Source organism: Pinus tabuliformis, chromosome 1_2 (assembly GCF_031772625.1).
Source record: "Pinus tabuliformis cultivar Carrire ecotype Pingquan chromosome 1_2, CPIR1, whole genome shotgun sequence".
Lineage (NCBI taxonomy): Eukaryota > Viridiplantae > Streptophyta > Pinopsida > Pinales > Pinaceae > Pinus > Pinus tabuliformis.
The window spans coordinates 515944179-515971287 of NC_142298.1; the positions used below are offsets into that span (position 1 = coordinate 515944179).

The 27109-nt window shown below is 37.6% G+C and overlaps 1 protein-coding gene across 1 annotated transcript; it reads right to left on the reverse strand.

The window, feature by feature from the left end:
• Positions 1-7034: 7034 nt before the first annotated feature.
• Positions 7035-25794, reverse strand: LOC149206592 (kinesin-like protein KIN-14N). Its single transcript, XM_089395479.1, has 17 exons — positions 25015-25794; positions 23954-24214; positions 23702-23846; positions 23257-23366; positions 23002-23121; positions 22675-22878; positions 22278-22487; positions 22032-22106; positions 21691-21837; positions 20609-20756; positions 20405-20514; positions 8813-8974; positions 8414-8607; positions 8119-8200; positions 7898-8002; positions 7654-7758; positions 7035-7556 (listed from the first exon to the last, which is right to left on the reverse strand). The coding sequence occupies exons 1-17, from the start codon at positions 25075-25077 to the stop codon at positions 7371-7373; spliced, it is 2427 nt and encodes an 808-aa protein (XP_089251605.1). The 5' UTR covers positions 25078-25794; the 3' UTR covers positions 7035-7370.
• Positions 25795-27109: the final 1315 nt, after the last annotated feature.

Sequence of the window (27109 nt, forward strand, 5' to 3'; positions counted from 1 at the left end):
TTTTTAAGTTTTTTTTATATGTAACTATTTTTTTGGGTAACCAAAGGAATTGGAAACTAGGTCGAGCTTGTACTCTCGTGACATGGGATCAATTCTGACCACTATCACTATACCTCTAGGGCCTACAACTTGTCCTCCTCTTTGTGCACCATGTTACTTCCAGAGGATTTGAACCTTGGATCTCTTAGTTTACACAATACTTCATCTCATAGTGATCGCCAACTGACTTGTACATCAAGGACTCTTTTTTTTTAATTAATAAAAGAAAAATGAATTTTTATTTTTATTTTTATTTTTATAATTTTTCCTCTTATATTATTACTTTAATTATGTATTTAATTTTAATTTAAAAAAGGTTTTTTTAATAATTTTGCAATTTTCCTTAATTCCTTCAAAGTTAGGCTTTGATTAGTTTGGACGACGATAGGATGTGATACCTTCAAGTGGATCTACCCAAATTTTCATCAAGAAAAAGATAATAATTTTGCAATATTTTTGTTTTTAAAGATAAAATTACGTTTTATTTCTATATATATATATATATATATACCCCTTAATTTTAAAAGAAAAAAAAAAGTGTTTAAAACAAAAATAATAGTTTTCTTTTATTTTTTTTTCAAAATATTCCCCACTTAATTTACAATTTTTTTGGTTGAAGTTTTTAATATAAATAATAAAAAATAATCAATTAATAATTTAGAAAACAAATCAATTTAATGTCATCTTTATATATATATAAAATCAATAGTCAAGACCACAATATTAATTAATTCAAAATTTTAACCTCAAAAATAAAATAAAATTAAAATGAAACAAATTTGAAAAACAAACATTTGAAAGAAAAGAAAAGAAAAAAAAAAATCAATCCTTAAGTGTTGAGTTTTAGGGTTTTTCGTAGGCATGATATTTAGTATTTAATGCCATAGTAGAAAATTGTTGAAATCTTAACCCTAAAAATAATGATGCTGCCACTTTTGCATTTCAATGTGTTTTTTCATGTCTTTCGTGGTCGTGATATTTTGTTTTATATGTCGTGGTTGAAAGATGTTGAAATTCTAACCCTAAAATAAGGAAAATGGTGATGTTACATCAGCGCTTCTACATTTCAACATGTTTTTCATGTTTTTAGTAGTCATAATATTTGGTTTTAAAGCCATGGTTAGAAAATATTGGAATTTTATCCCTTAAATTAAAAAAGCAATAATGTTACATCAACATTTTCAAAACAAACATAAAAATCAACACTAAATGCAACTTCTTAAAAAACAAGAACTCAGTGAAATTTTCATTAATTTGGTAACTTTGTTTTCATCCTAAGAGTATAACATGATGAATAAGTTCAGCATTCATGCGAGCATTAGGTTCATCTTCATGCTATCTTCAGTTCTTTTGGCTTATGTCTTTTCTTTGTAAGCCAATCTTAAGCTATTGTTATCATGTATGGACATTGGATGTTATGTTTGTGGATGTTCATATGCATCCATCTCGACACATGGTCTTGCCTATTCTTTCAACTTAATAAGTGAACAAAGATTTATTAGGTTTTCATACACTCCCAAGTAAAGTGCATGTTCCCAAGTTGGAGTATAATGTTACACCATATTGTATGAGGTTCCACACCGTGATTTTCGATCACATTGGTGGATTTTGGCATTGGTAATTTGGAGCCTTTTTATAGACTTTGGGGGATATGTCTTCATGGAGCCTCTATTGTTTTTCCACAACCCTAGTGTCTAGGATAGAATCGTAGATCACTGACGCTACCCAACCAAGAATCACAATGAGGCTACTTTGCACGGCAAAATATAAACAACAGTAAATCAATCACGTGCACAATAAGAACAACAACAACAATATGTATAACCCAATATTGTTATATTATCAACATATAATACAACTATCTAGGGCTCCTATACTAGAGATAATGGCCCCCATATATTGCTAGTACAAGATACAAGATACAAGATACAATGACAATCTCGATGATCTAGTGCACAATCAAAGCCTCTATGTTGTATCTCGTCATGTCGATCCTTCGCTCCTGATCTGCAACAATCACAACTCTGCCTCTATCAATGAAACAAGTCCATCTAGCCACTAAACAAGACTCCACCTGCTCTCACGTTGATCGTAAGTCTAGCTACACATCAACACATCGAGACTTTGCTTGAGTTGTTCACAACTCTATTTGTGAACAACTCACAACTGCCCATTGTTGCTCCTCGACGACTTAGGGTCTTCTTCCCACTATAGCCTTCCATTGTTGCGATATGAAGACTAATATAAGGCAGGAGCGATGCCACCTATCACCACCAAATGTCGCTTCTTCAATGATGAACACGAGGTGTCAAATCTGCTCCTCTGGTTGGCCAATCCTTGAGCTCCAAATTGCCTCCTCTAGCAGCCCCCTTTGTCCACCAAGGTGCTACTTAGGCTACACACACTTCACCCAACTCACAGTTGTCCAAGTCTGTTGTTCTAGGGTTACTTTGGACCCTTTCTTGCTGGCCCCCAACAATCCACAAGGTGCCCAATGCAAATTGTCTAATTGGACTCTATCCTTCTAGTAACAAAACATATCGGCCATATATACCTTTCATTGTTCTAAAATTTTGTGCTTTTTTGTCACATCAATGGACTGGTTAGGACTTCTAACATTGCCTTTTCAACCCCTCCTTCACCTCCAAAAGACCTCCTACAGTTGCGTCCTCCTCTTCTCAAGGTTTGTCCACAATTTGCTCCACTTTTGGGCTAATACTAGCCCCACGTAACCCTTCTCGGTCCTCCTGTTTAAAGAAACAAGGCCTACGGCCTAGCTATGTCACCCAACAGCTCCACGACACCATGTTTCAGTGGTTATATGGATTGTGGCCTACTTGTTCAAGCATCTAGGAGTTGCGGCTTGCATGAAAGATGAAAACCACACAAAAATAACCCAAAACACAATTCAAAACTCTCCTAAGGCATGCAGTTGCCTTCCCGTACCAGTTCAGACCTCCTAGCCCATCAAAAGGATGCCAAACAAGCCTCTCTCCAACTTGGATTTGTCCTCCTGGACTGCGGCTACTTCAGATCAATCAAACTTGTGTTTTTGTTGCACTTGGGATGGTAAGAAATGACCTCCAACGTCACTCCTATTTATACTAACTCATGTGGTGTTAAAATATAACTTATGGCACTCCAAAACATCAAACCGACCTCCATTAGGTGCCACATTAACTGACAGCTACATTAAAAATTATATATCTCATCATAGACAGCTTGGATTTGAGTGATTTTCAATGCTCCCGATTGCTCTTGGGATGCTTTATCACCTCAAATCATCACATGTCTAGTAGCCCTCATGGATTGACACCCACATGCTTGGGTGCAAAGCCCATACCTTGGGTTCCAAGCCCACAATGCCCTATTGTGGCACTCCAACCTCCAAACCCCAAACCCTAGGGCTTGGAGTACGTCCCAAACTATCAAAAATCAGCAGCCTCTTCATCTCTTGATAGTGGACTTTGATGATAGGTCATTGATGGAGGAGGTTCACTTGTCCTTGTTGAATGATTGTGCTTGATGGCTTATAGTTTGTGCTTCTCTCACTTTTGCATAGATTATCCTTTTAATATAGGTTTGAATTATACCACCTCCTCATGGTGGTGTCATGGTATACCTGTTCATTTGGAGAGTGCTACACTTAATTCATATATAACAATGGTTTTATACCTCCTAAGGCTTAGATGTGGTGATGTGAAGTAGTGGCACCATGTTATTCTTGGAGCATCCTAGTGACCATGCATCATTGTGTTATGATGTGTGTTTGTCACATGGAGGGGTTGTTCTACATGGTCTTTTTGGTTGAGTGTTTCCTTCTTATGGTGATGAATGTATTTTGGCTTGGTGGGATGTGTTTAGGGTGATATAGCATTGTAACATTTCTAGACATCACCTGAAGGGTTTATGTATTTGATAATTTTGATACCACCATAGATGTATTATTTCCGAAGGTTCAGCGAGAGGTGGTGCACCCTAGGTTCAAGTGTAAGATAAGCCTTATGTTTTATCTTGGTACCATGTTGAGATTTTGCTAAGGAGAACAACTTAATTGCATGGTACAACACTTTGATGGAACACATATTCTCAATCGCACCATTTAAGGGCCATTAAAGGTGGAATTATGGTTATATTAGAGCACTAGCCTTTATATACAAATGTTGAGGATGAATTGACCATTCAAGTGGCTAATTGACCCTATTTTGACCACCAAGTTTTTTCTTGATGAAGCAACCTACTTTCACATTTGGAGGGTTCTATTTGGAGAAGGCTTAAGCTTTTATGTTAGTGACCCCCCTCTTTGGGATAGATTTCAAGGCATGCATGCATGCATTATTTTATTATTTTGGAGAGAACGGCACACTTCTCTAGGATTCACCTCTTAAGATTTGTTGAGCATCATTATGATTTGACATTTGAAGGAATATTCTATTTATTCTTTTTATTAATGAGCATAACTACCTTTGTACACTTCTCTAGGTTGCCTACCTCTCTCGGATGAGATTAGGAAATCAATAGATGATTTTCGAAAACATCACATGGTTTTTGCACATGTATTAATGAGGATAACCAACATCAACACAATATTCTTGGGCTCCATTACACATTCTTCTATTGGACACCTCTCCTAGAGGCTATTTCAACTACATTTATACATTATTTCAACTACATTGGAGAGTGCCCTCACCTCTTTGACTACGTATTATTTTATTTGGCAATTGTTATGGATGATGTTATTTAAGGAGTGTATTGCACATTGAAATGACAAGTGGCTATTGTATGGGCCTTGCATGAGCTAGAGTTGGAGAGGGGCTACACATGCCACTTGTACATGTATACACTTCAATCTCATTTATATTATTGGTGCGCCTTCTTGAAGGGCCTACATATGGAGAAGCAAATTATATTATTTATTTAACCACTGGAATCATCAAAACCCTTTTTAGCCCTTTCATCTTGAGCTTGTCTTGTTGGAGGTTATAACCACTCCATTATTTTATCATTGTTTGATTTATCCCATGGAGTTGGTTGATCACTTTCTTAGGAGGATTATTGTATTGTTTCATCTATTAATGATTATTCTTAGTGATGTGCTCCCACTCTTGAGCTATGTCTTGCACATTATCTCATGCTTTTTATTGGAGCAACCATAATTGTCAAAACAATTGAGGTCTAACTACTCCATTATTACTTATTGTTTGAATTGCCATGAAGGTAGTTAGGGAATAGCATATATTGTAAGAGAGGAAAAATTGCATTTATTTGGGGATTGAGTTCTTCCATTGGGCTACATTGTGCATTATATTGGTAAACATAATGGAAGATTGGAGATATTGATTTTACTTTCATGAGGCTTTATGATTACAATATTTTCATTTATTGCTTAAATTTTTAGAAAACCCTTGTAACTTCTTGTGGAGGCCTTCTAATGGAGTGAGTATCTACCATTTGGATGATGTAATATGAAGATTGAAGCCCTCTTATGTTCATTGTTGTTATGTTAAACTTGCATCTAACAAATTTAGTTGTTGCTTGAATATTACATCACCTTCATCACTTTGCCTTCGAGTTGCACCCACAACTCTCCAAGGTTGATTTTTCACCAAGCTAAGGCTAATTTGTGCCATGTATAGCAGCCATTGTTTGCCTTACATATTCATTGCATTCGTCATCTTAGACTCTTCAAGAATCACCTAGAGCCTCCACTCCATAGCATTAGTAACCCTACTTATAGATGCCTCCCTTGTGTTAGTGTAAAAGCCAACCTAAAGAGAAAGGAAGAGCCAATAAGGTGATACCGTATAGCTTTCCTAAGTTACACAAAGCTAGCATTTTAGTGCTTAGGACTTTACAACTTGCAGGTGCTAGGTGGTGTTGTAACAGTGAGCACTACCTATATGACAACATCTCTATCGGATTGGGTTGTAGAACCTTTTGTTATGATCACAAAGACTCTCCTATGATTTAAAATAAATTTTAAATTTTAGATCTCTAGTCACCTCCATCGCTAGTACATTTAATAGTCAACAAATGGTACAAGATTTAAAATAAGCTATTTTGGACACCTTGCAACTTCACCGCTGACATAGGCAGTATTTTGAGGTGATACTGTATAGCTTTCCTAAGTTACACAAAGCTAGCATTTTAGTGCTTAGGACTTTACAACTTGCAGGTGCTAGGTGAAGTTGTAACAGTGAGCACTACCTATATGACAACATCTCTATCGCATTGGGTTGTAAACCTTTTGTTATGATGACAAAGACTCTCTTCTATGATTTGAAATAAATTTTAAATTTTAAATCTCTAGTCACCTCCATTGCTGGTGCATTTAATAGTCAACAAATGGTACAAGGTTTAAAATAAGCTATTTTGGACACCTTGCACTTCACCGCATTTTGAACACATCACTGTGGCAAGGAACAACCCAATGCATGTGTGAAAAATTTGGGTTTCTAATATGGCACCATGTAAACATTACCTACCCCTGAAAGTTAAGGACGGACTAGCTCCTCTTATATTAATATATGTGCAAATTTCTAAATAATACTAAGAATTTGTCTCAATCTTTGAAAGTTATAATCTAGAGGCAACATTACAGCAATAGACCAAACCCAACTATTAAATGTTTGAGTTTAGTATCTCAATAACTGAGATTGCAAATTACATTCCAGGAAACAAAGCTGTGTAAAATTCAATCAGTTCTATAGCTGTGAAATATCTAAATAATGATGAGACTTTATCTGAAACAGGAAATTTTAGTGTACAACATTACAATATCATTTAAAGTTACATCTTTTGTTACAAAACATGTGGCAACACTACAAAAGAAGACTTATCCAAATATAAAAATGATCAGTTCAATATCTCCTGAACTGATTTATGCCCAGGAAAACTTAGCCGTGTTAAACGCAATCAGTTCTATAGTTGTGGAGATGTCTGAATAATAATTAGAATTGTCAGAAACATAAATTTTAGTGTACAACATTACAATATCATTAAAAGTTATATCTTGTGTCACAAAACCCGTGGCAGAATTACAACAGGGGAAGACTAAACCCGATATAAAAATGATCAGTTCAATATCTCATGAACTGATGGTAAATTACACCACAAGAAAACAAAGTTGTGTGAAACCCAATTAGTTCTATATCTGAGAAGGGGCAATAATGCCAGCCCCATATGTCAGGTGGAAAAGAGTGCTGAATGACAATACAAAAAGAACACTGCATGCTTACACGGTTGTCAATGAGAAAGAAGTATAAGGGACCAAATTTGTTTTAACAGCACTAGAACCACAGACATCTGACCATGCACACAGCTTGTGAACATTAGCAGCTACTCAGTCGGCCATGAGTGTCACTAACTCTACTATTTGTTTGCCGCCTGGGTACTCCAATTTCACAAGCATTTACTTTTGCAGCAAACCTCAGACTACACAATGACTCACCAAATGATTTATTATCCGGGGAAATGTTAACAAACATAAGTGTTTTTGAATCCCCTCCAAGGCATGGCTGCATATTGAAAAGACCTGTTAGAAATGATACAGACATTATACATAATAACATTAACCAACAAGTATCGGTTATGACTGTAAAAGGCAGCTATTACCTGAAGTAGATATGTTAATTTTGAATTTCTGTAAGGTATGTGTTGCTCCTTATTGGCTATGGCCATAATTACATCTCCTAAGCTTGACAAGCTTTTGTTAATGGCCTGTAAAAATCACTTATAACATTTATTAATAAAGCACTGATTCAAATCTCCTTTGTGTTTTAATTTAATCAATGGCAGGTTCAAAAAGCTCAGAGAAACTTCCACAGCATTTCTGACACAGAATGAGATGCTTAAAAACCTGTGTTTCCTTTAGGCGGTCACCGGTCGCTCCACTCCTCGAAAGGCGCTCACTACCAGCTAAATCAACAAGGTTAAGCACTCCATGTACATGCTGCTCGGTATTCTGCAAAAAAATATATTAATACCTTGCATAAGCCATTGTTTCTTATTTACATGAAAAAGAACTTCCAAATATTCATATCCTACAACATAGAAAATGACTTTTAAAGATCTATTTACCTCATTTACACCAGCAATTCGAAGTGTGAAAACACAATGACTTCGGGAAGATTGTTCATTCATGGCAGTCTTTCCTACTGTCCTGTAATTGATAAATGAAAAAGAGCAAGCCATAGTAAACTTTGAATCATTAGCTCAACAATCAAGTTAGCAAACTCATCAAGAGATTACTTGTATACCTTTCCTAAACAAACATAAACTATGCAGATGGAAAACACTGGATTTGGCATGCAAATGGTTTTAAATCATTATTTGCATAGAATTTGTAATAAGTATAAATAGCCTTCAAAACCACCTGCTTTGAGCTGCTTGTTTCAGAAGAGATGAAACCTCTTCCCAGCTTGTAACTTCAACAATAGTAAGATCTGAGACAGAGGTGTTCCCATTTGCATCATGTTTCACCACATGCTGCTTCCCAGTATCATGGGAATACGTGCGAGAATTGGCAAGATCCCGTATGGTCTCATTATAAATTTCCAACATAGATGCCTGTAAATTAAGAGTTCACAGGAATGAGCAATAGACAGATCAAAACATACTCCAATGCTAAACAAAATTGAAATTCACATCTCCTGTGAACTCTTATAGGTTCCAAATTCAAATGTTTTCTAGGTAGATGGAAACAGTTGGTGAAAAAGAATATTTTTGTTACCAAGCAACAAGATAGACTTTAGAATTAAAAGCTAATGTTTACCTGCATCTTATATTTCCAGCCTTGAGACCGAAGATTTTGACTAGACTTAAATATCTGTTCCAGTGACCTTGGTATAAGACCCTTGTGATGGGCCTCATCAGGCCGTCCAAGCATAGTATATGTTTTCCCAGACCCTGTCTGTCCATATGCAAAGATGCAGACCTGCATATATAATTAAAAAACTCTAAATGGCATCAGCAAGATTATGCTCTTAGACAATTTTCAAACAGTAGAATAGGTTGATTAGTAAAACACAATACACTGACTAATTAACAAGAAAAGAGATAAAGAAGTCCATCAAAGATTAGATTTTGAAGTTTTTCATTGAAAAGCTCTTCATGTCTACAGTCACAATTCAAACATCACTTTTTCACAAGTTTTCTCAATAATTTTTTACTTAGCCCTAGAGGCTAGAGACCTTTACCCCAAGAACGATCAATAAAACAATCAATAGACTTCATCACCACACAATGCACATTAATAAAAAAATACACCAGCCTACCTATCACTAGATAGAGAAGGTAATTCTGCTCAGAAGCAAAAGCAATCATAGGATAACAGTGTCTCACAATTCATATGTCCTCGATGCAAATGGAAAACATACATTGCACAGGTCCCAAGAAGGCGGAGAATGACATCCATAAACAATGTTCATCAATGGTATTCCTGATCTAAACTAGAACAAGCCATGCATCCAGGGAGACTAAGCAGGGTAATGTCCATAAGAACATGAACAGTTTTCCGAGAATAACCCTCACCCCATCACACCACCACACACCCAACAAAAAATGAAAACTAATATAAAAATGATTAAAATAAGACGGTTTTCACCAAGGAAATCCGTTCACCAACAGAGAAGAAATGTAATGACATTCAGCAAAAGTCAATGTCAACACAACCAACCTTAGTCACCAGTTTGAACCACGTTTGAGACAAACTAGCCCAGACTGAGGGGAGTCAGAACCAGATTCGACCAACTGATGAAGTCAGCAATGATTCAACTGGTTCTGACATATGGACTTAGCTGCCTACTCGAGAGCCTAGTCAGCCATTAAAAACCCAAAATAGCAAAACTAAAACCCTAAACCCAACCTTATAAACAGTCCCCTTTTTTGCTTCACACTTTCCATTGTAAGCACTTGCCTCAAATTGGATCACAGAGAGCCCCACCTTCCTCTTTTTATATGCACCAAAGATAAATGCAAAATTACCTCCAAAAGATAAATATCCCCCGCCCAAAAGGAATAGGATACATTTATCTAAGGTGAAAATTGGTCTCCCTTCTACAAAATCACAATTAAAAAGAGGCATACTTATACTCCAATGACCTAAAATTTTGGTTAGAGATGCACACTAAGTCCTCTTTCAATTCCCTTTGAGCACAACAATTGGTTGGAGCGCAAAGAGAAAGATTTGTACAATGTAGTCTAGTGTTTTCCTTCTGCAAAATGTAAAATTCTAGATGGAAACTTTCAGAGGTCATATCTTCATCCTAATTCTCAGGACCTTTAATGCAACCCCTTTCTGGAAAGCTCTCAAAGTTTACTCCAACTGACAAGGGCGCCAACTCAGTCACCTGTGCAACATGACATCCTTTTTACAATATGTATCATTGTTTTCCATCAACAAAATGGGCAGTTTTGAAAGGCCAGTGTTCTGCACATATCTATCAATAATATATTGCTTAGAATTTCTACTGTGACATATTTCTGGAAAGTTGTCAAAATTATCCTTCAAATGTAACTGGAGTGAACTCAATTGAATGCTTGAGCAGTGAGACATTCTCACCACAAGACAAATCACTATTTTTGCTCAGCCAAATGGACGATACTAGAAGATCAACTTTCAGAGACCACATATCCCTCAATATTGCTCAAATCGTCTTATGTGACTCCACTTTGGAAAGCTCTCAAAATTTCCTTGCAAATAGAGGTTGCACAGAAGTATAAGCAATATTTATCATGATGAACTATGAAGCCAATAGAGCCTAAAAACCCATTTTCCAAGACAAGGTACACTGCAATAGCTCAAAACTAAAACTCGCTGACCAACACAATTGTGCAACCTGCATATCCTTTATAGGGATAGGAGATAAGGGAAAATACATTGAATGTAGACACATGCAGCAGTGCAACCTTATGCATGGACTGATCTGCCCAGAATGGAACAAGAACACTGGAGTTTAGTGACTGCATGAACTGATGCACCCAACTCACTTATAACTGCATTCTCCCATACCAGACAGAATGCTCATGCATTGTGCCCTCACGCGTGCACAACTCCCAAGACTAATCATGTCCCACCCATGCAGTTTGCCTAATTCATAGAACCTTGCCACCTAAAATAATGCATGCATGCAATCTCATTTGCTGACTGCCTAGTCCTACATAACTGCTACTCAATGTTGCACCTAGTTTCTGGGACAGGGGAATGCATGGGGTGGGACGGAGCACCCCCAAATTTTATGGAAATTCTAGGACAGATGGACATTGGGGTGTGTGTGTGTATTAGAAACATGATTCTAATTCAATAATGGAAAAAATTGAATCATACATCACAGATAATTCAATGAATTAGAAATAGAAAAATGTTTCTAATGATTTAAATACATCATTCATTATTCTAGAATCTGACGAGTACTGAGAAAAAATAGTAGATACTAAAGTCTGAAGACTAGAATGGTAAATTGAAATTACTCAAACTCAAAATAGTAAAACGTCATCAATTTCTAAAGTCAAGACTCAAAAGTTAAAACTGAAAATGAGCAATGGACAATGAACCAATCTTATCAGAACCAAGCCAGTCATCGAATCAGTCAACCCCAATGCCAGGAACCTGTAAGAAACTTTGCCCAAACATCTAGTCAACCAAAAAATACATAAATATTCAAATTTTGAAAAAAATACATAAATATTCATGTGCATCCATATGAATCCAAACCATTCTACACAAATATACAAAGTTTTCATATATATGGCAAGTGAAGGTGCATATAACCAAAATAGCACTGAGTGCAGTCCCTCTTTGAACCAAAAATCTACATTGCGAGGAAACATGGGTTCGGGGATGGATGCATCACTTTTTGAAATAGAGCACTGCTGATTTTTTGGGTAGCATTGGATGTGCTCTAGCCTTGAAAATTGGTGGAGAAGCTAAAGCACATGAGATCTCCCACACTCAGAAATCATTTGGAGAAATTCCACCCGGATGAGGAGTTATTAAAAAAATTAATATTTTTAATGAGTTCCTAAGTCTAAACTTAGGAAAAAAAAAATATTAATGTGTATTAATAAAATATGGGTGAGAAAGTTCTAAGTGACGAGGATCAAGCCAGTTCTAATCCTAGCCGTTGATTAGGGACTTAATCTCGGTCGTTGAAAACTCAACAGAAAAAGTATAAGAGGAGGCTTGAGGGTCAGTTGGAGACACACCAAGTGACCAAAGAATTCGATTTTATGGCCTTAGTGATCAAAGTTGCAGCGAGGCGCAATTCAGCAAGGGATTTTCATCCGAGGCTCAATAATACATAGCAGAGAGGCAACATAGTGCCGAGAGAGACAGCGCAGGCCCTAGAAGGGTTGACACAAAGGCTGTAAAGCTGTCGCAAAAAACGCAGAGGACACAGACGTTGGGCCTCAGAGGTAGCGCTAGGGAGATTTTGTGGGGCAGGCTGGGAGAAGATCAGCAGATTCTGAGCTGAGAGAGGGTGACGCAACTCCTGGAGGAGTGACGCAAATCTAGAGCAATGCTTGGAGCAGCTTTCGCTATCCAGCATAGGGAATAGCCAGAGTCACTATGGGGTTTGATTATCCGTTTGCTGATTTGTCGGAATATTTGTCTCCGGATAGAGGTACTATTGGCAAGGATATTCTCTATTGGGTGAGCCATTTCTGGCACCCTAGTTGTATTCACGAAATCTGCTTAATAATACAAACCCTCTATATGTTGCACCAGTTTTCCCGAATTGGGTTTTTCCGGGGACGATTGTCCATATTACGGTGTTCCTTGTGTTATTGTCTCAGTGTATTTTAGTGCATGATCTGCATATTTGTGAAGCTTGCAATAGTGCTTACTTCGATGTTTATGCAATTAAATAACTTGTTAATGTAAAGAACAAGTAGGAGATTGTAAACCAGTGATTGCAGTAGGAGTTTCTGATGTTTTAGATTTAGAAATTTTCACATGGTATCAGAGCAATTGCAAATCATAGACGATTGAAGACACCAACCAAGAAATCTAAGAATTTGCAGCAGAGAAGCAGATGTCCCGAGAGACAATGTAGTTCCAGAGCCAGAAAGGCAGAAGGAGTGACGCAGTGTAGAAGAGGTGACGCAGAGGCTCACGCGGTGCCTGCGTCAGCATTCTGAGCCGGGGGAGGAAGACACAGTAGTTGGGAGGAGCCCACGCAGTAGCTGCGTCAACCGCCAGAGCCAACGCAAAGGCAACAGAGGGCAGATCAGGTTCACGCAGAGCCACGTCATCTTTCTAAGCCAAGAAGGATTGACGTAGTTGGACGGGAAGAGCTAATCCAGCCCACGCAGTGATTGCGCAGAGCCTAAAGGGCTCAAATTCTTTAAGTTGTCGGGGCTAAGGGAGTTGTTCAGATTTTGATTTGAGGAGCTGGTGCGACGTTGTTTTTTGTTGGTGCAGAACAGTGTCTAAGGAGACTGAACCAAGGAAGAGGGAATCACTGCCTTGACAGATTTATAGCCAAGAAATCTAAATCAGGGTTGCAGCAACAAAGGAGGATTAGAGAGGAGTGATTCGATAGTTGGGCAATGGAATTCTGAGAAGGATATCAGACTAAAGGGAGTCTAGAGAAGAGGAGCAGAGATGGCAAAAAACAGATCGAGGTATTGAATCAGATTGGACGGAGCTTCCAAATTTGTCATCTGAAGGCCAAGATCCTGGCAATCCTGGATAAACATCGCATCAAGGACTCTGCCTTGAAAGTAGCAGTTGTCCTAGTTGACGCTAATGCAACTGAGAAGTATGAGGAGGCACAAGCAAAGGCGAAATGCATGATCCTAGACAGGGTCAAGGATCATGTCATACCCATATTGTTGAGAAGACACCAACAAAGGAGATGTGGCACACCCTGACCACCTTATACCAAGGCTCTTCCGTGCAGTGGAAGATGTTATTGGAGAATCAACTGAGGTCATATCAAATGCAGAAAGGAGAGGAGATAAATCCCTTCCTTCTCAGGTTGCAAGGGATTCACGACCAGTTTACTTCCGTGGGGTCTACTCCAGATTCAGATTTCTTAGTCAGGACTACCTTGAATATAATATCTGAGGAGTGGGAGACGTTTGTCCAAATCATTTTGGACAGAGCAACTCTCCCCAATTGGGAGGAGATGTGGGCAGCTCTTCGACAGGAAGAGCTCAAGAGATTGACCAAGGGGGGGAGTAGTGGTAGGGGAGTTCAAATCAAGGTGGAGGAGGAGGAGGATGCAGCTCTCGCATCAGCAGGACAACAGGGGCTACAGAAGATGAAGAAGAAAGACATCTGCAAGGTCAAGTGCTTCAACTATGGGGAGCTGGGACATTATGCCTCTCATTGCCCCAAGAAGAAAGGCAAGGGAGAAGCTTCTGACTCAAAGGATGCTCCGACAAAGGCAGAGAAGGATGTCGAGACTGATGATGATTGTGCCATGAGTGCTCATGCACCTCTAGAGAAGAGGTGGGGTGATCTAGAGTTGTAGTCGAGAGGACTACATATAAGGGCAGGATCCTTCAGGTGCCCAAACTCTTGGATCACATACAGCTACGAGAACCCTTAACGACAATAGCAAAATAACGAGTGTCGGTTGGTGCGAGGTGTGATGGAGCGACAGTGGCAGAGCTACGAGTGCCAAAGTGAGGCAACGCAATGGATGTTGTAGCAGTGCGAGAGGCACAAAGCAGTTTGCAACAGCGCAGTAGCAGCAGAGGGTCAGCACAGATTAGCAGCAGGGGTAGCTTTCGGATCAGGAGGCATCCATACTGACCAGGATGTCAATTTTTGGGTGAAGTATAAGTTGCTTACTTCTCAGCAGCTAAGTTGCAGTGCATCAATTAGCAGTGTCAGTGCTATGGGCAGCATGGGTAGCATTTTGAGAGGGAGATGCAGTACAAATGTAGCAGTGGCATTGGCAGTGTCATGGGCAACAATAGAGGAAGCAGCAGTGCAATGGATGTGGGGCAACAGGCCAAGCATCAGCATAGAGGACCGATGCGGAGGATTAGTGTGATGTTTCTATGGTGAAGCATTGTTAGAGCACATTCCTCGCTAAGAGAGAGTATTGATTTTGGGTAGCATCGGGTGTGCTCTAGCCTTGAAAATTGGTGGAGAGGCTAAGGCACATGAGATCTCCAAGACCTAGAAATCGTTTGGATAAATTCCACCCAAATGAGAAGTTATTAAAATAATTAATACTTTTAATGAGTTCCTAAGTCTAAACTTAGGAAAATAAAAATATTAATGTGTATTAATAAAACATGGGTGAGAAAGTTCTAAGTGACGAGGATCAAACCAGTTCTAATATTAGGCGTTGATTAGGGACTTAATCTCAACCGTTGAAGACTCAACAAGAAAAGTATAAGAGGAGGCTTGAGGGTTAGTTGGAGACGCACCAAGTGATCAAAGAATTCGATTTTCTGGGGCGAGGTTTGCTGAGGAAATCGAGTTAGTGATCAAAGCTGCAATGAGGGGCAATCCAGCAAGGGATTTTCATCTGAGGCTGAAGAATACATAGCAGAGACGCAGCACAGTGCCGGGAGAGACAGCGCAGGCCCTAGAAGGGCTGACGCAAAGGCTGTAAAGCTAGCGCAGAGGACGCAGAGGGCTGACACAGTGAGACGCAAAAGCCGCAAAGGCTAACGTTGGGCCTCAGAGGCAACACTGGGGAGATTTTGTGGGGCAAACTGGGAGCAAATCAGCAGATTCTAAGTCGGGATAGGGTGATGCAACCCCTAGAGGAGTGACGCAGTTCCAGAGCAATGCTTGGAGCAGCTTTCAATGTCCAACATAGGGAACAGTCGGAGTCACTATGGGGGGTTTGATCATCTGTTTGTTGATTTGCCAGAATATCTGTCTCCGAATAGAGGTACTATTGTCGAGGATATTCTCTGTTGGGTGAGTCATTTCTGGCACCCTAGTTGTATTCACCAAATCTGCTTAATAATACAAACCCTCTATATGTTGCACCGGTTTTCCCGAATTGAATTTTTTGGGGGATGATTGTCCAAAAATCACGGTGTCCCTTGTGTTTGTCTCGATTTATTTCAGTGTTTACTTCGATGTCTATGCAATAAAATAACTTGCTACTGTAAAGAACAAGTAGGAGATTGTAAACTAGTAATTGCAGTAGGGGTTTTTGATGTGTTATATTCAGAAATTTTCACAAGAACGTGGGTTCGTTGGGGGTATATTAGAATTTATATATATTATATATTTTATAAATTATAATATATATGAATTTTGAACAAGAAAAATAAATCATTTAAAGACTTGAACATGAACATTCACTTTGAATTTCAAATTTGATATCAAATGGAAATTACAACTTACATATTGATGTGAATCATGATAATAGATATTAGAATCATAAGTATATGTACATTGTCATACTACATTCAAATTTTGCCCCGAGTCATTTCCAAACATGAAATAGAAATTTCAAATTTCAATTTCCCAAAAAAAAAGTGAAATTGAACAATGAACAAGATTAGGCTTCCTTAAGCGATGTCATCAGTGTCCATGTCATCAACATCACTAATATCTTCAATCAACAAGCTTTCTAGGGAGGGATCTCTCATCTAGAGCCTCCTGCTCATCCATAGTAACTAGAGGTAGTTCAATAAGACCATTTGGTTGTATATCCTCATCCACATGTAGCATCATTTGTGTATTGGTCCCATCTCTTGAAAGGACACTCCCTATACCCTAGGTCTTTATACGATATGAGACAAAGTGTACCATAAATGTCAAGAACCCGTCATGCACCCATTTTTGGGGTTCACGCACCCATTTTCAGGGTTCAGAGAACCCGTTTAAGCAAACAAACCAAGCCCGCAACTATTGAGTATCAAGTTCTTACGGAAAGTATCAAGTTCATATGGGTTCATTTGGGAAGTACCTACTCCAGCTTCCGATTCATGGGGACTAGAACCCGAGACAGGTTCACAAACCCCACCCTCGGGTTCACAAACCCATGCTTCACAGCTAAAAATACATCAACAAAGAGACTCTAGATGGCCTCTATAGTCCAAAAGTATCACGCAGCAACAAATACCTATATATCAACAAAATCATTGCCTATGTTTGGATCATTATCATTAATATCACCCTCTAAGCATTAAAATGAGATAGAAAAAGCTGAACATGTCAAATTGAGATTTTGCTTGAGTGATAGATACAATTTTACTAGGGTCAAGACAAAGGAATTCAACAGTCAATGCCACCAACATCAAGGTACATAGAGGGCTTAGTGCTCTTGATTAAATGTTAGTCTCATACTCTCATACATTATAGCATCCAATGGAAACGTTGCAATCCCCACAATCCTGAAAATTGTCTACTAGATTTTGAGTGGGATCTAAAATTCTACTTTCTCCATGTGAAATCCAATAAGGTTGGAACCACTCTCAAACATCCTGAAACAATTAATGGTAATGTTAAAAATTTAAATAAAAGTAGGAAAATGAAAGGAAGGAAATGAAATATAAAGGAGGATGAAAATGAAAGATAAAGGAGAATGTCACTTTTACTTTAACAATTTAACATTACCGTCCGCTTGGGATAGCTCAATTGGCAATGGTTTTGGAAATGAAGTCTCACCAAACCGGAAGTCTTGGATTCAAATCTTGTGCTATCCCCCCAATGAGGGTGAAAAGTTGGACATGATTAAGATGTAGTCCTACCAAGCTTACAAAAAAACAATTCAACATTACCACAAATTACATAGCAATAGTAGGGCCCTATAGTTAAAATTTAGGCTTCCCCACTAGTTATTGTTTTTAGGCAAAATTAAGGGAGATAACCAACCCCTTTTGAGGGGGAGTGGGTAGCCACAACCACCCCTCTTTTGGGGAAACGTGGCCCCCACATTGGGAAACATTTCCCCACATCACCCCAAGTTTCCCACAAAGGAGGACATGGGAAACATTTACCCAGGTGCCCCCCCCCCCGTCCCGAGTGCATGAAAAACATGGGGAGCACACCCCGCACCCTCAAGGGCACATTATGTGGAACAATGTTGCTACTGCACCTCAGTCCTCCACAAAATCCATCTACTGCATCCACCTCATCACTATACTCTACATGTTGCACACAAATTGAGGATGGAACTTTGCTTGAATGAGGCATGGTTGGGAAGAACTCAGAGAAACAAGTAAACTCTAACATTAATAGACCTGATTTACGCATGCAATTAGTATTTCTTCTCAACCCATCTCCATCACCAAAATTGGAGCATCACAAAGAAACAAAAAAGGATCTTAACATATGTAAAGGGAGCTTTCTATCATAATCTTGAATTTTTAAAGAAAGACACTTTTTGGTTGGTGGATGGAACAAAATCAAGTATGCTTTCAACTTAGGATCAAGTGCAATTCCCATTGTTCCATGAGGACATGTCCCACAGGGTCTAAGGGCGCTAGGAAAAATGCACAGCGACTTGTTTCAGCAATGTGTAGGACGTGTTTTGCAAAATGAGGGGCTTGTGGATGCCCCCTTCCAACAAGGGGGACACCTTGGCATCGCCCCACGATTTTCTCCTAAAAAACCCTAAGAAGGCAAGCAGCATAAGAGGCCTAGCCCACACAACAATTATGTTATCATAGTTTGCACATGTAGTTTTTTGGTTCCTCTATATTTTGTGTATATGAAACATAATTCCACAAAGTTGTTTTTACAATCAAGTAGGCAATTCTAGGTAAACAGTAAAGTTGTTGGCTTCAACCTAATTGTAAAAGAAGTATTCATGTATATGGGAAAAGTAGGGGAACCAGTAAATGTTGAAAAGTAGGTCAAAGCACCTACACAGATTACAGAGATGACCTCAATAAATATTCAAATATGATAAACCATAAATAACAATAACAATGATGATTGATGAATTGTGATTCATGTTTATATCATTTCACCATTTTGAATTTAATATTTTCATTGCACAATGGTGAATTTACAAAAGATAAATTCTTATGATGGGATTTTTATTTTTTTATAGTTACAGAGATGGAGCCCCTTACGCTAGGGATCCTGACACCCCTCATCCCACCATGAATTTCCCTAAAAATTGGGGGTGACACTAACAATCTGACTCTCCACACATCCCCCGTGTGTGTTCCCCAATCCCACACTCTCCCAATCCCAAAAACTTGGTGAAGCGTTGGTAATTTCATGGGGAAACAAATTATAATAAACAATTGTACTATGATCCATAGAGGCTAAGTACATAGCCACTATAAATATATCATCTGACACAATTTGAATAAAAAGAATAAAGCTGAAGTTTACATTAAAAGTGTGATCACACTGACAAAAAATCCAATATTCCGTAAAGGTACATCATCATGCCTCAAAGAAAAGATGTACAACAAGATCATCTTGTTGATTTACTTACACAAATCAAAGCCAAGTTGTATAGTTACTAGAGAAGTAAGCAATAGAAGTTCAAAAAGCTCAAAGGTATGCTTGATGTTACAGTCAACAAAATGCCCACAAAATGGGAGTGCTTGACGTTGAGTCGATTTTGCATGCACTAAGACACATGTAGATTTAGGGGATTCTCAGTAATATTACTATAAACATTTTCATTATTATTTATCTTGGCATCTCAAATCTAGACATAAATCATAATCAAATTTTGGCATTTTCATATAATGTTTTTCTCAAAATTTCAAGATTTTTGTCTAAGCTGTCAAAATGTATGTCATGATAATAGTACCAGGTGCATACAATATAATGGTTCCTTACAGTCAACTGGGTCTAGCCCAATCAGTTATGAGGAGTGTTATCCTCCTTTCCCAGGTTCAATTCCCACAAGTGAGAGGATGTGCTCTTAATGCGTATATTGTTGTCACAGCCTTAAGCACTGTGTTAGGAAACCTCAAGCTTCTGTAAAACCCAATTTTCCCTGGGTACCATCCATGGAATGAGGAGAAGTGCCTGATAGGTTTCCCTGGAATGTGTATTTCATGAAAATATAATAATAATAATAATAGAGTTACTTGCATGTAGGAACTTTATACTTAACATAGCGTGAATGGTAGAAAATATCCACTTTAAGCCTTGATTTCTATCTGACATCAAGATAAAATATCCTGATATGAGGAGAGCTAAACCATGGGTTCATACATATGCATGTCAAAAAGCAACATAATTTTTGTAATCCATTACCTAACTGAAATAAGCAGACATCCTTTTATTAATCAGTTATCGAAAGTGACTTTAAACCAAAACTATGAAAGAATACTCTATAATCTTCAGAAGGTCATAAGTTATAACATAAAATGGATACATATATCATAAAAGGTGACAATTAAAAGTGCAACTAAATGAAATTAACGTAAAGTAGTCTGTGCATAAACCAAAAATCCATTTCACCTTGTAGCCATCCAATGCACTCTGTACAAGTTGAGATATGTCAACAAACACATCTTCTTGGGTAACCTCGGGACCAAAAACTTTATCGAATGAAAAGGAATATTTTTGTCCTGAAAATGGAAGTAACAAAACTATTTAGTCTTCAAACAATATTATATATAAGTGGAGAAACTGCGCAGAAGGCATCATAAGCTAAGGAAACACCTTGTTGTGGCTGAATTAACTCAATAGCACGGCCTTGCAATTCCATTGAATTAGGATAATCAACCGTAGGAATCTCTGAACCAGCTTCTTCATCATCAGGAAGCACTGGCCGCACTCTACAGAACACTCTAATATTTCCTTTAAGTTCCTGTGAGGGAATACAAATTATGCAAGTTCAGTAGTGAACTGAGACTGTTACAGATAGTAAATTCTTAAGTATTTAAGAACTTGATGTAGAAACATAAACAGAATACATAGTAACTGGCAATTAAACCTATTGCATATTTGACTGGGAAAAACTTGTTAAACTGAATAGATGGTTGACAGGCAAATTTCCTCAGGATACGTGGTCTAAATATATCAAAACACAACAAAGTAATGCATTATGCGTTCAAGCTTGCACCGAATAATGGGAACTTAGAATGAAATGTGGGCACATATCCTAGAGATATCAACAAGGGTTTACTGAATTTTAAAACAATACGAATAGTTTTATTCAAGAAAATAAGACTATAATATCAACATCATAATTAAAGCACGTCCTAGATAGTGTTCACTGCATTGGTAGCCAGTCAAAACACTGAACGTGGTCATTGGATAAACTTACATATATCAAAAGCAGAATTACAAGAATCTTCAAAAAACAGAAAACAGCCTTGTGAAATTCAAAAAGCGTGATTTTTCAATTCAGACTAGCTCTGAGATCTAAGAAATTCTTCATCGTCAGCTTCAACTTCACAATTTATTTTAATAAACAGATTATAATTCAATATATAAGTTTGAAGTTCAAACTTATCATCATATACACTTATGGGCAAACAAAATAATCAGGCAATAAAAGAGCAAGGAATCAGGATATATTAATGACAGAAATAAACCATCTGCCAAGAAAATAACAGGGAATGAAGGTAAATGTTTAAAAAAGAAACAACCAACAGCTAGTCAAGAAAATAAGAGAGGAATTTAAGGAGTAAAACATGCCCAACCAATACTGTGACAAGCATACTCGGAGCTTAGATCTGGCATCAAACAAAGATAAGCGCAATTATATTTACAATGTTAGTACTATTAGTACTAACTACCTGAATCGTATTATGCAACTTCCGTCGGAGAAGCTCCCCCTCATGTAGTTGATGCTCTGCTTCTGCAAGTTGTGCCTGCAAGTCCTTAACTGTTGACAAGTATCCAGCCCCCTCTTGTTTCTGTTGTTCAAAAGAAGCATCTGCCATCTGCACTTGAGATAACCATTTATAGATGTCATACAAAACCTCCAAAAAATTCAAATGTGATAATGAAATATCCCCGTCACACCACATGGAAAAAGTGCCATGATGGGAAACTGAAAAGTACATCTCCAGATCACAAAGAAAAAGAAAAAAAAGCTAACTGCATTTTCTTTGAGGCAGTAAAATTTGGCCCCAACCTTCAATTTCTGATTTGCCACATCAAGTTGCTGACGCAAGGATTTGATTTGCTCTGCTTGAGACATATAGCATTCCTACAAACATTGTTGCAGCCAATAATAAGTTGAATTATCTAAAGCTATAGAAAAAACATCCAATTGACTACATATATTACAACAGCATTTACCAGTTTCTGCAGTAGCTTGATTAAAAATTTAAGGAGATCACTTAATGGCTTTCAGTGAAAAGTGATCTAAAAATATTACCTCAAGTGCAGTTGCTTTGGTAGTAAGGACCTGAAGTTCACTTGTTGATTTTCCTGTGAACTCTTTAAACCTTGCATTCTCTTCTGTGAGAGCCTGGATTTGGCTCATGCATTGATCTCTGTCTTCTATAACGTGTTGAAGTTCTCCATGCACCCTCTCTAGCTCTTCATTCAAGGCATTCCGTTGTTTTGTTCCTTCAAGAAGGGATTCCTGCTCAAGTAAGATGAGTGTTAATCAGCAATCTAATATATAATGTCATCTACACAATGGAACAGAAGCAATATTTATTGGATCATATGCAATCACTATTGCCTTCAAGCATTATATAGAAAGGTGAATGAGCTTCACAATACTACAGCTTGCCTGGCAGATATTGTCAGACCCATAAAATACTTGCCTTAGCACTTTCTAGCTGTGTCTGGAAAGCAGCAGCACTGCCCCGTACAGCACTAAGAGTTTCTACAATAGCAGCTTTTTCTTGCTTTGTCTTCATATTCTCTTCTGTAGCAGCAGCAGCATCAGTCTGCAACTTGCTGTTGTACACTTGAAGACTTGTGTTATATTCTGTTAGCCGTTTGTTAATATCATTTAAAGATTTGATCTGGCAAGAAAAGGCAAAAGTGAGTCAACAAGATTGTCAAAAGGGGAAGCTAAAATCATGAAAAAACTTCTTGTGTATCAGAACCATGTAAAGAGAAGAAGAAACATAAAACAGTTTACATACTTGATCATTTGAAGTTGAAAGTTCATTCTTAAGTTTGTCTATATGGTCGGAAAGCTTTGAGTTTTCTTCTCCAGCAATACGCAATGCCTCTGAATCCTTTTCATGTACCACCAGAAGTTCCTAGAAACAAGAATATTTCGGTTAGGTACTTAACATAACCCAGTAAGAAATCAATGGGCCAGAAAAAAACAGAAAATTGTAATTAACACTGATTGTGATTAAAAAGGAAGAGAGTAAACAAACAAATTAACCTACCTTTTTTTCTGAATTGGTTGTTCCAAGGTCTGCCTCAAGAGTAGAGCATCTTATTTTTAGCTGTGTGAGATCATCCTCTAACTTTCCTTTCTCAAGCTTCATTGCAGAAACTGGACAATGCAATGAAACTATCAAGAACACAATACCAACTCACTACTTGCATGATATCTTCAAGAGAGTTGTTCAAAACAATGTTAACAAAAGTGACAGCTACCAGTAGCTAGCAGAAAACATAACTCATTCCCATGATTACTAGCCAGAAATGTTCCAGCAGAAAATTCTAACAATATTTTTTTTCTTAGGAGAGCACATTTTTCTCTCCTAAATTAGTTATATACATTTGTTGCTTAGGAAATTCAATAAGATCAGGAACACAGTTTTACTATTTACTATTTAGCAACTCTTCCTAACAAAGCAAACGTAAAATGTAGCAAATTTTATTTACCAGTTTCTTCTTGCTTTCTTCTCTGTTGTTCTATCTGATCCATGAGCTGCTCTTTCTGAAGAATATATCCAGCCTCCTTTTGAAGAAATTGCCGGGCACAAGCTCGGAGCTTCTTGATGTAATCCATCATTTGATCCATTCTACCCTGTTAATCATCAAAATTTTATGCTTGTGGGGATTGTATCAGCCACAAATTGACACATATTTCTACATAATAAGGTAAGATAATATTTTTTTGCGAGAACACAGTACCTTCGTATCAGTCTTTGCTTTTCCTGCCATCTTCATGTTGATCAAAGCCTCCACTTCACTTGTAGTCATTAAAGTTTCCTCGCACTCCTCTAGTCCATTTACACTAACAGCTTGAACTGATTCTTCCACTGGTTGCTTGGTAGAAAGAACAGATAATGCCTCGCGGCCATTATATTTTTGTGCAGGAGTTTGTTTTGGATAGTCATCTCTTAAAAACAACTTCCTTTTTTTTTCAGGTGGACCAAGGGGAATATTCTCCTTCTGGCAAACACAAATAAGAGACGAATGAATATTTCTACATTTTCTTGAAAAAGAGAAAGCAGGCTTTACCATTTACACAAGCTTTACTCCACATCCAGGTTTTAAACATTGTTGCATAAGCTATTTAGAAAACGATTTTAGAACACCCAAAAGGAAAATCGGAAATTAGAACATTGTTGCATAAGCTATTTTGATCACGATATTAGAACACCCAAAAGGAAAATCGGAAACCTAGTTTCCTTTTGCTGCGCGGCCATCATTCCTTGTGTGAATAATGTTATCTGTCTGTCACTGGTTCTGCCATGCTTTCTCATAAAACCTCCTCTTCTAGAATCATTAGAAGATCCCTAGGTTTAAGTCAAAATATCACACTTTGCACAGAGTCGTTCAATATTAGAAATATAATTGCAAAAATATCCAGAGAAATAGAAAGTTCTCAGAGAGAAGTAAGCAAAAATTATCTCTCCGAAAGTAGACAATATTGCAAAGGCTTCACAGAAATCGCATTTTTATAGTAAAGATATCAAACAGGCTTCCCTGACATTAAACCAGCCTTTTTTGGTAAAACACAGGAACCAGAGTTGAAGTCTAGGTCAGTGTTGTCTGTGTCTATCGCTTATATATTTTCTTTAGGGTCCCCATTTTTTTTTGTTGAAAGGATTTTTTTCAGTTCCTGTGGAAATAAATATGCGGTTTTCTATGAAGTAAATATTGCATTTCTGGTTTTCTCGGGTGGTAATTTAAACATTATTACGGAAATGGAAACTTTGCAGATAAGGGGAAACGCAATTTCTACTCACGGATTCCCGACAAGCCTCTGCGCGGCTTCGAGTGTTGAGGACTCCATTCCTGGTCTTCATCATGACTTAAAAGTCTTCCCAAAAAACCTTGAAAATTCAGCTATTACGATTAGAGAAGTAAAAGCTAGGGTTTCTTTCCTTCATCAACTTCCGCAGCATTGTCATTCTGGCATCCGTTCTTTCAAACAGCCAGATCCATTTTCAACCCCTCAAACTGCAATCATCTAAAATGTAAATAACCTTCCTGACACAAAAACAATTGTAAAAATCCCCTTTCTGGGGAGGAATGCTTCCTGGCTCGAACTCGGCGGCAAACAAACCCTCTGGTAAAACCAAACCAACTTGCGTCCAAATTTCGTTTTCGACAATGCCTCGCTTCACTTCAACAGAGGAGTCTGCAGAAGCCAAAAAGTCGGATTTCTGACTTAAAATCGAACAATTGTGGCGCAAACAGGACGTGGAATTCTAGGTCAAATTCAACAACTGCAAACGCGAAACGAACTACTGCGTCAGGGGAAGTAGGGACGTAACCAATACATTAAAGTAAACAGTTTAACTCAATGCCAGGGAAGATTGTGATGGTCCTCTCCGCTCCACCAATTGTTCCCTAGGGTTTACTCCCGCAGAAGCTCTAACTTTCAAAATACGGAGAAAGCGGGAGTCCACCAGCTGCTGCCGCTGCCCCTGACCCTGCCTGTGCCGGTGGTATGAAGACGCCCCACTGGCTATTGCCCGTCGTGTATGCAAGGACAGAGAACTTACGAATATTGATCCGCACTAGAGGAAATGAACCCAATCCCAACCGTCCATTCTGTATTTTTTTTAAATGTGTGGCTGGCTTAGTCTCCGGAGAAAAAGTGGCCAATCAGTCAGACTAAAATTCAAATTACATATATGAACGTTAGACATCTTAGAATTTTCCGTACTAACGAATTCAAATATTTTCCATTTAGCAAAGCTCAAAAGAGGTTAGAAGTAGAGAAGGGTGAGGACCACTATTGGTTTACTAGCAATACAAAACAAAAAAATTTGGTTGGTTTACAAAATAAAAATAAAAAATTGGTGAAATTGAAAATTTTGTTTTGTTATGAGGGATGAAGAATGTAAAATTGATATTTTATAATAAATTAATTTTTCATTAGAAAATTATATATAATTATGTTAAAAATTTATGTATTTATTATAAGGAAAAAAATAAAACGATTATAATACAAAAATATGATTTATTTAATCTTGAACCTTGGTTTGAAATTGCATGGAACAAAATAGATAAGATAAGATAAGATAATTATATTTATATTCAACTAATGACCACAAAGTAGGTCAAAGGGACTATTGATTACAATGATGTCCATAAAATGGGGGAGAACCAAACCGTCTCTTATAAAAAATACAATGAATGAATATAAAAAGTACAATGCGGGAACATAAAAAAAATACAATGTATGGAATGCCCTAACGGATCAAGCCCATCTCTCCGAACATCCGAGACTGGCGACAAAATCTCCATAATCCTAAAATCAAATGTCCTTCACCTAGACATGTCATAGCATTCGTGTATTTGAAATATGACTAAGAAGGCCTTATGGGACATATAAGATGAACACCAAAATAAAACTATTGAAGTTATCAATAAAAACTCAAAAATAGATTAACCAATATGGTTTATCCTTAAGATTTACATAATCTAATCAATCACCTTAGTAAAAGTGTACCCATCACTCAAACAAAGTTTGGATTTGACATGTTAAGCGTTTTCTATCTTATTTTAATGTTTAGAGGGTGATATTGATGATGGAGACCCCAATATAAAAAATGATTTTGATGATATATATTTGTTATATCATGATTTTCTTAAACCTTGGACCATGACACTTGCTCATTTATTCATGAATCTATATATGTATTCTAAATTATAATGTTAAAGCTAAAAAGCTTTCTTTCAAAATCTATATATATATATATATATATTCTAAAGCATTCCATTTTCCCGTAACATACAACCTAAATTTTTACAACTCTACATGTGGTAAGAATATAAGTCCAATTTTCACAAGATCATAGCTGGGGAGGGCTCAAACTTATGTAAAGATAT

Excerpts from the sequence above, each read along its gene's own strand:
- LOC149206592 (XM_089395479.1), bottom strand. The coding sequence starts at position 25,077 with ATGATGAAGACCAGGAATGGAGTCCTCAACACTCGAAGCCGCGCAGAG. Across the intron at positions 20,757-21,690 it reads AGTTGCATAATACGATTCAG|GAACTTAAAGGAAATATTAG; the intron begins GTAGTTAGTACT and ends ATTCCCTCACAG. Across the intron at positions 8,201-8,413 it reads AAACAAGCAGCTCAAAGCAG|GACAGTAGGAAAGACTGCCA; the intron begins GTGGTTTTGAAG and ends TATCAATTACAG.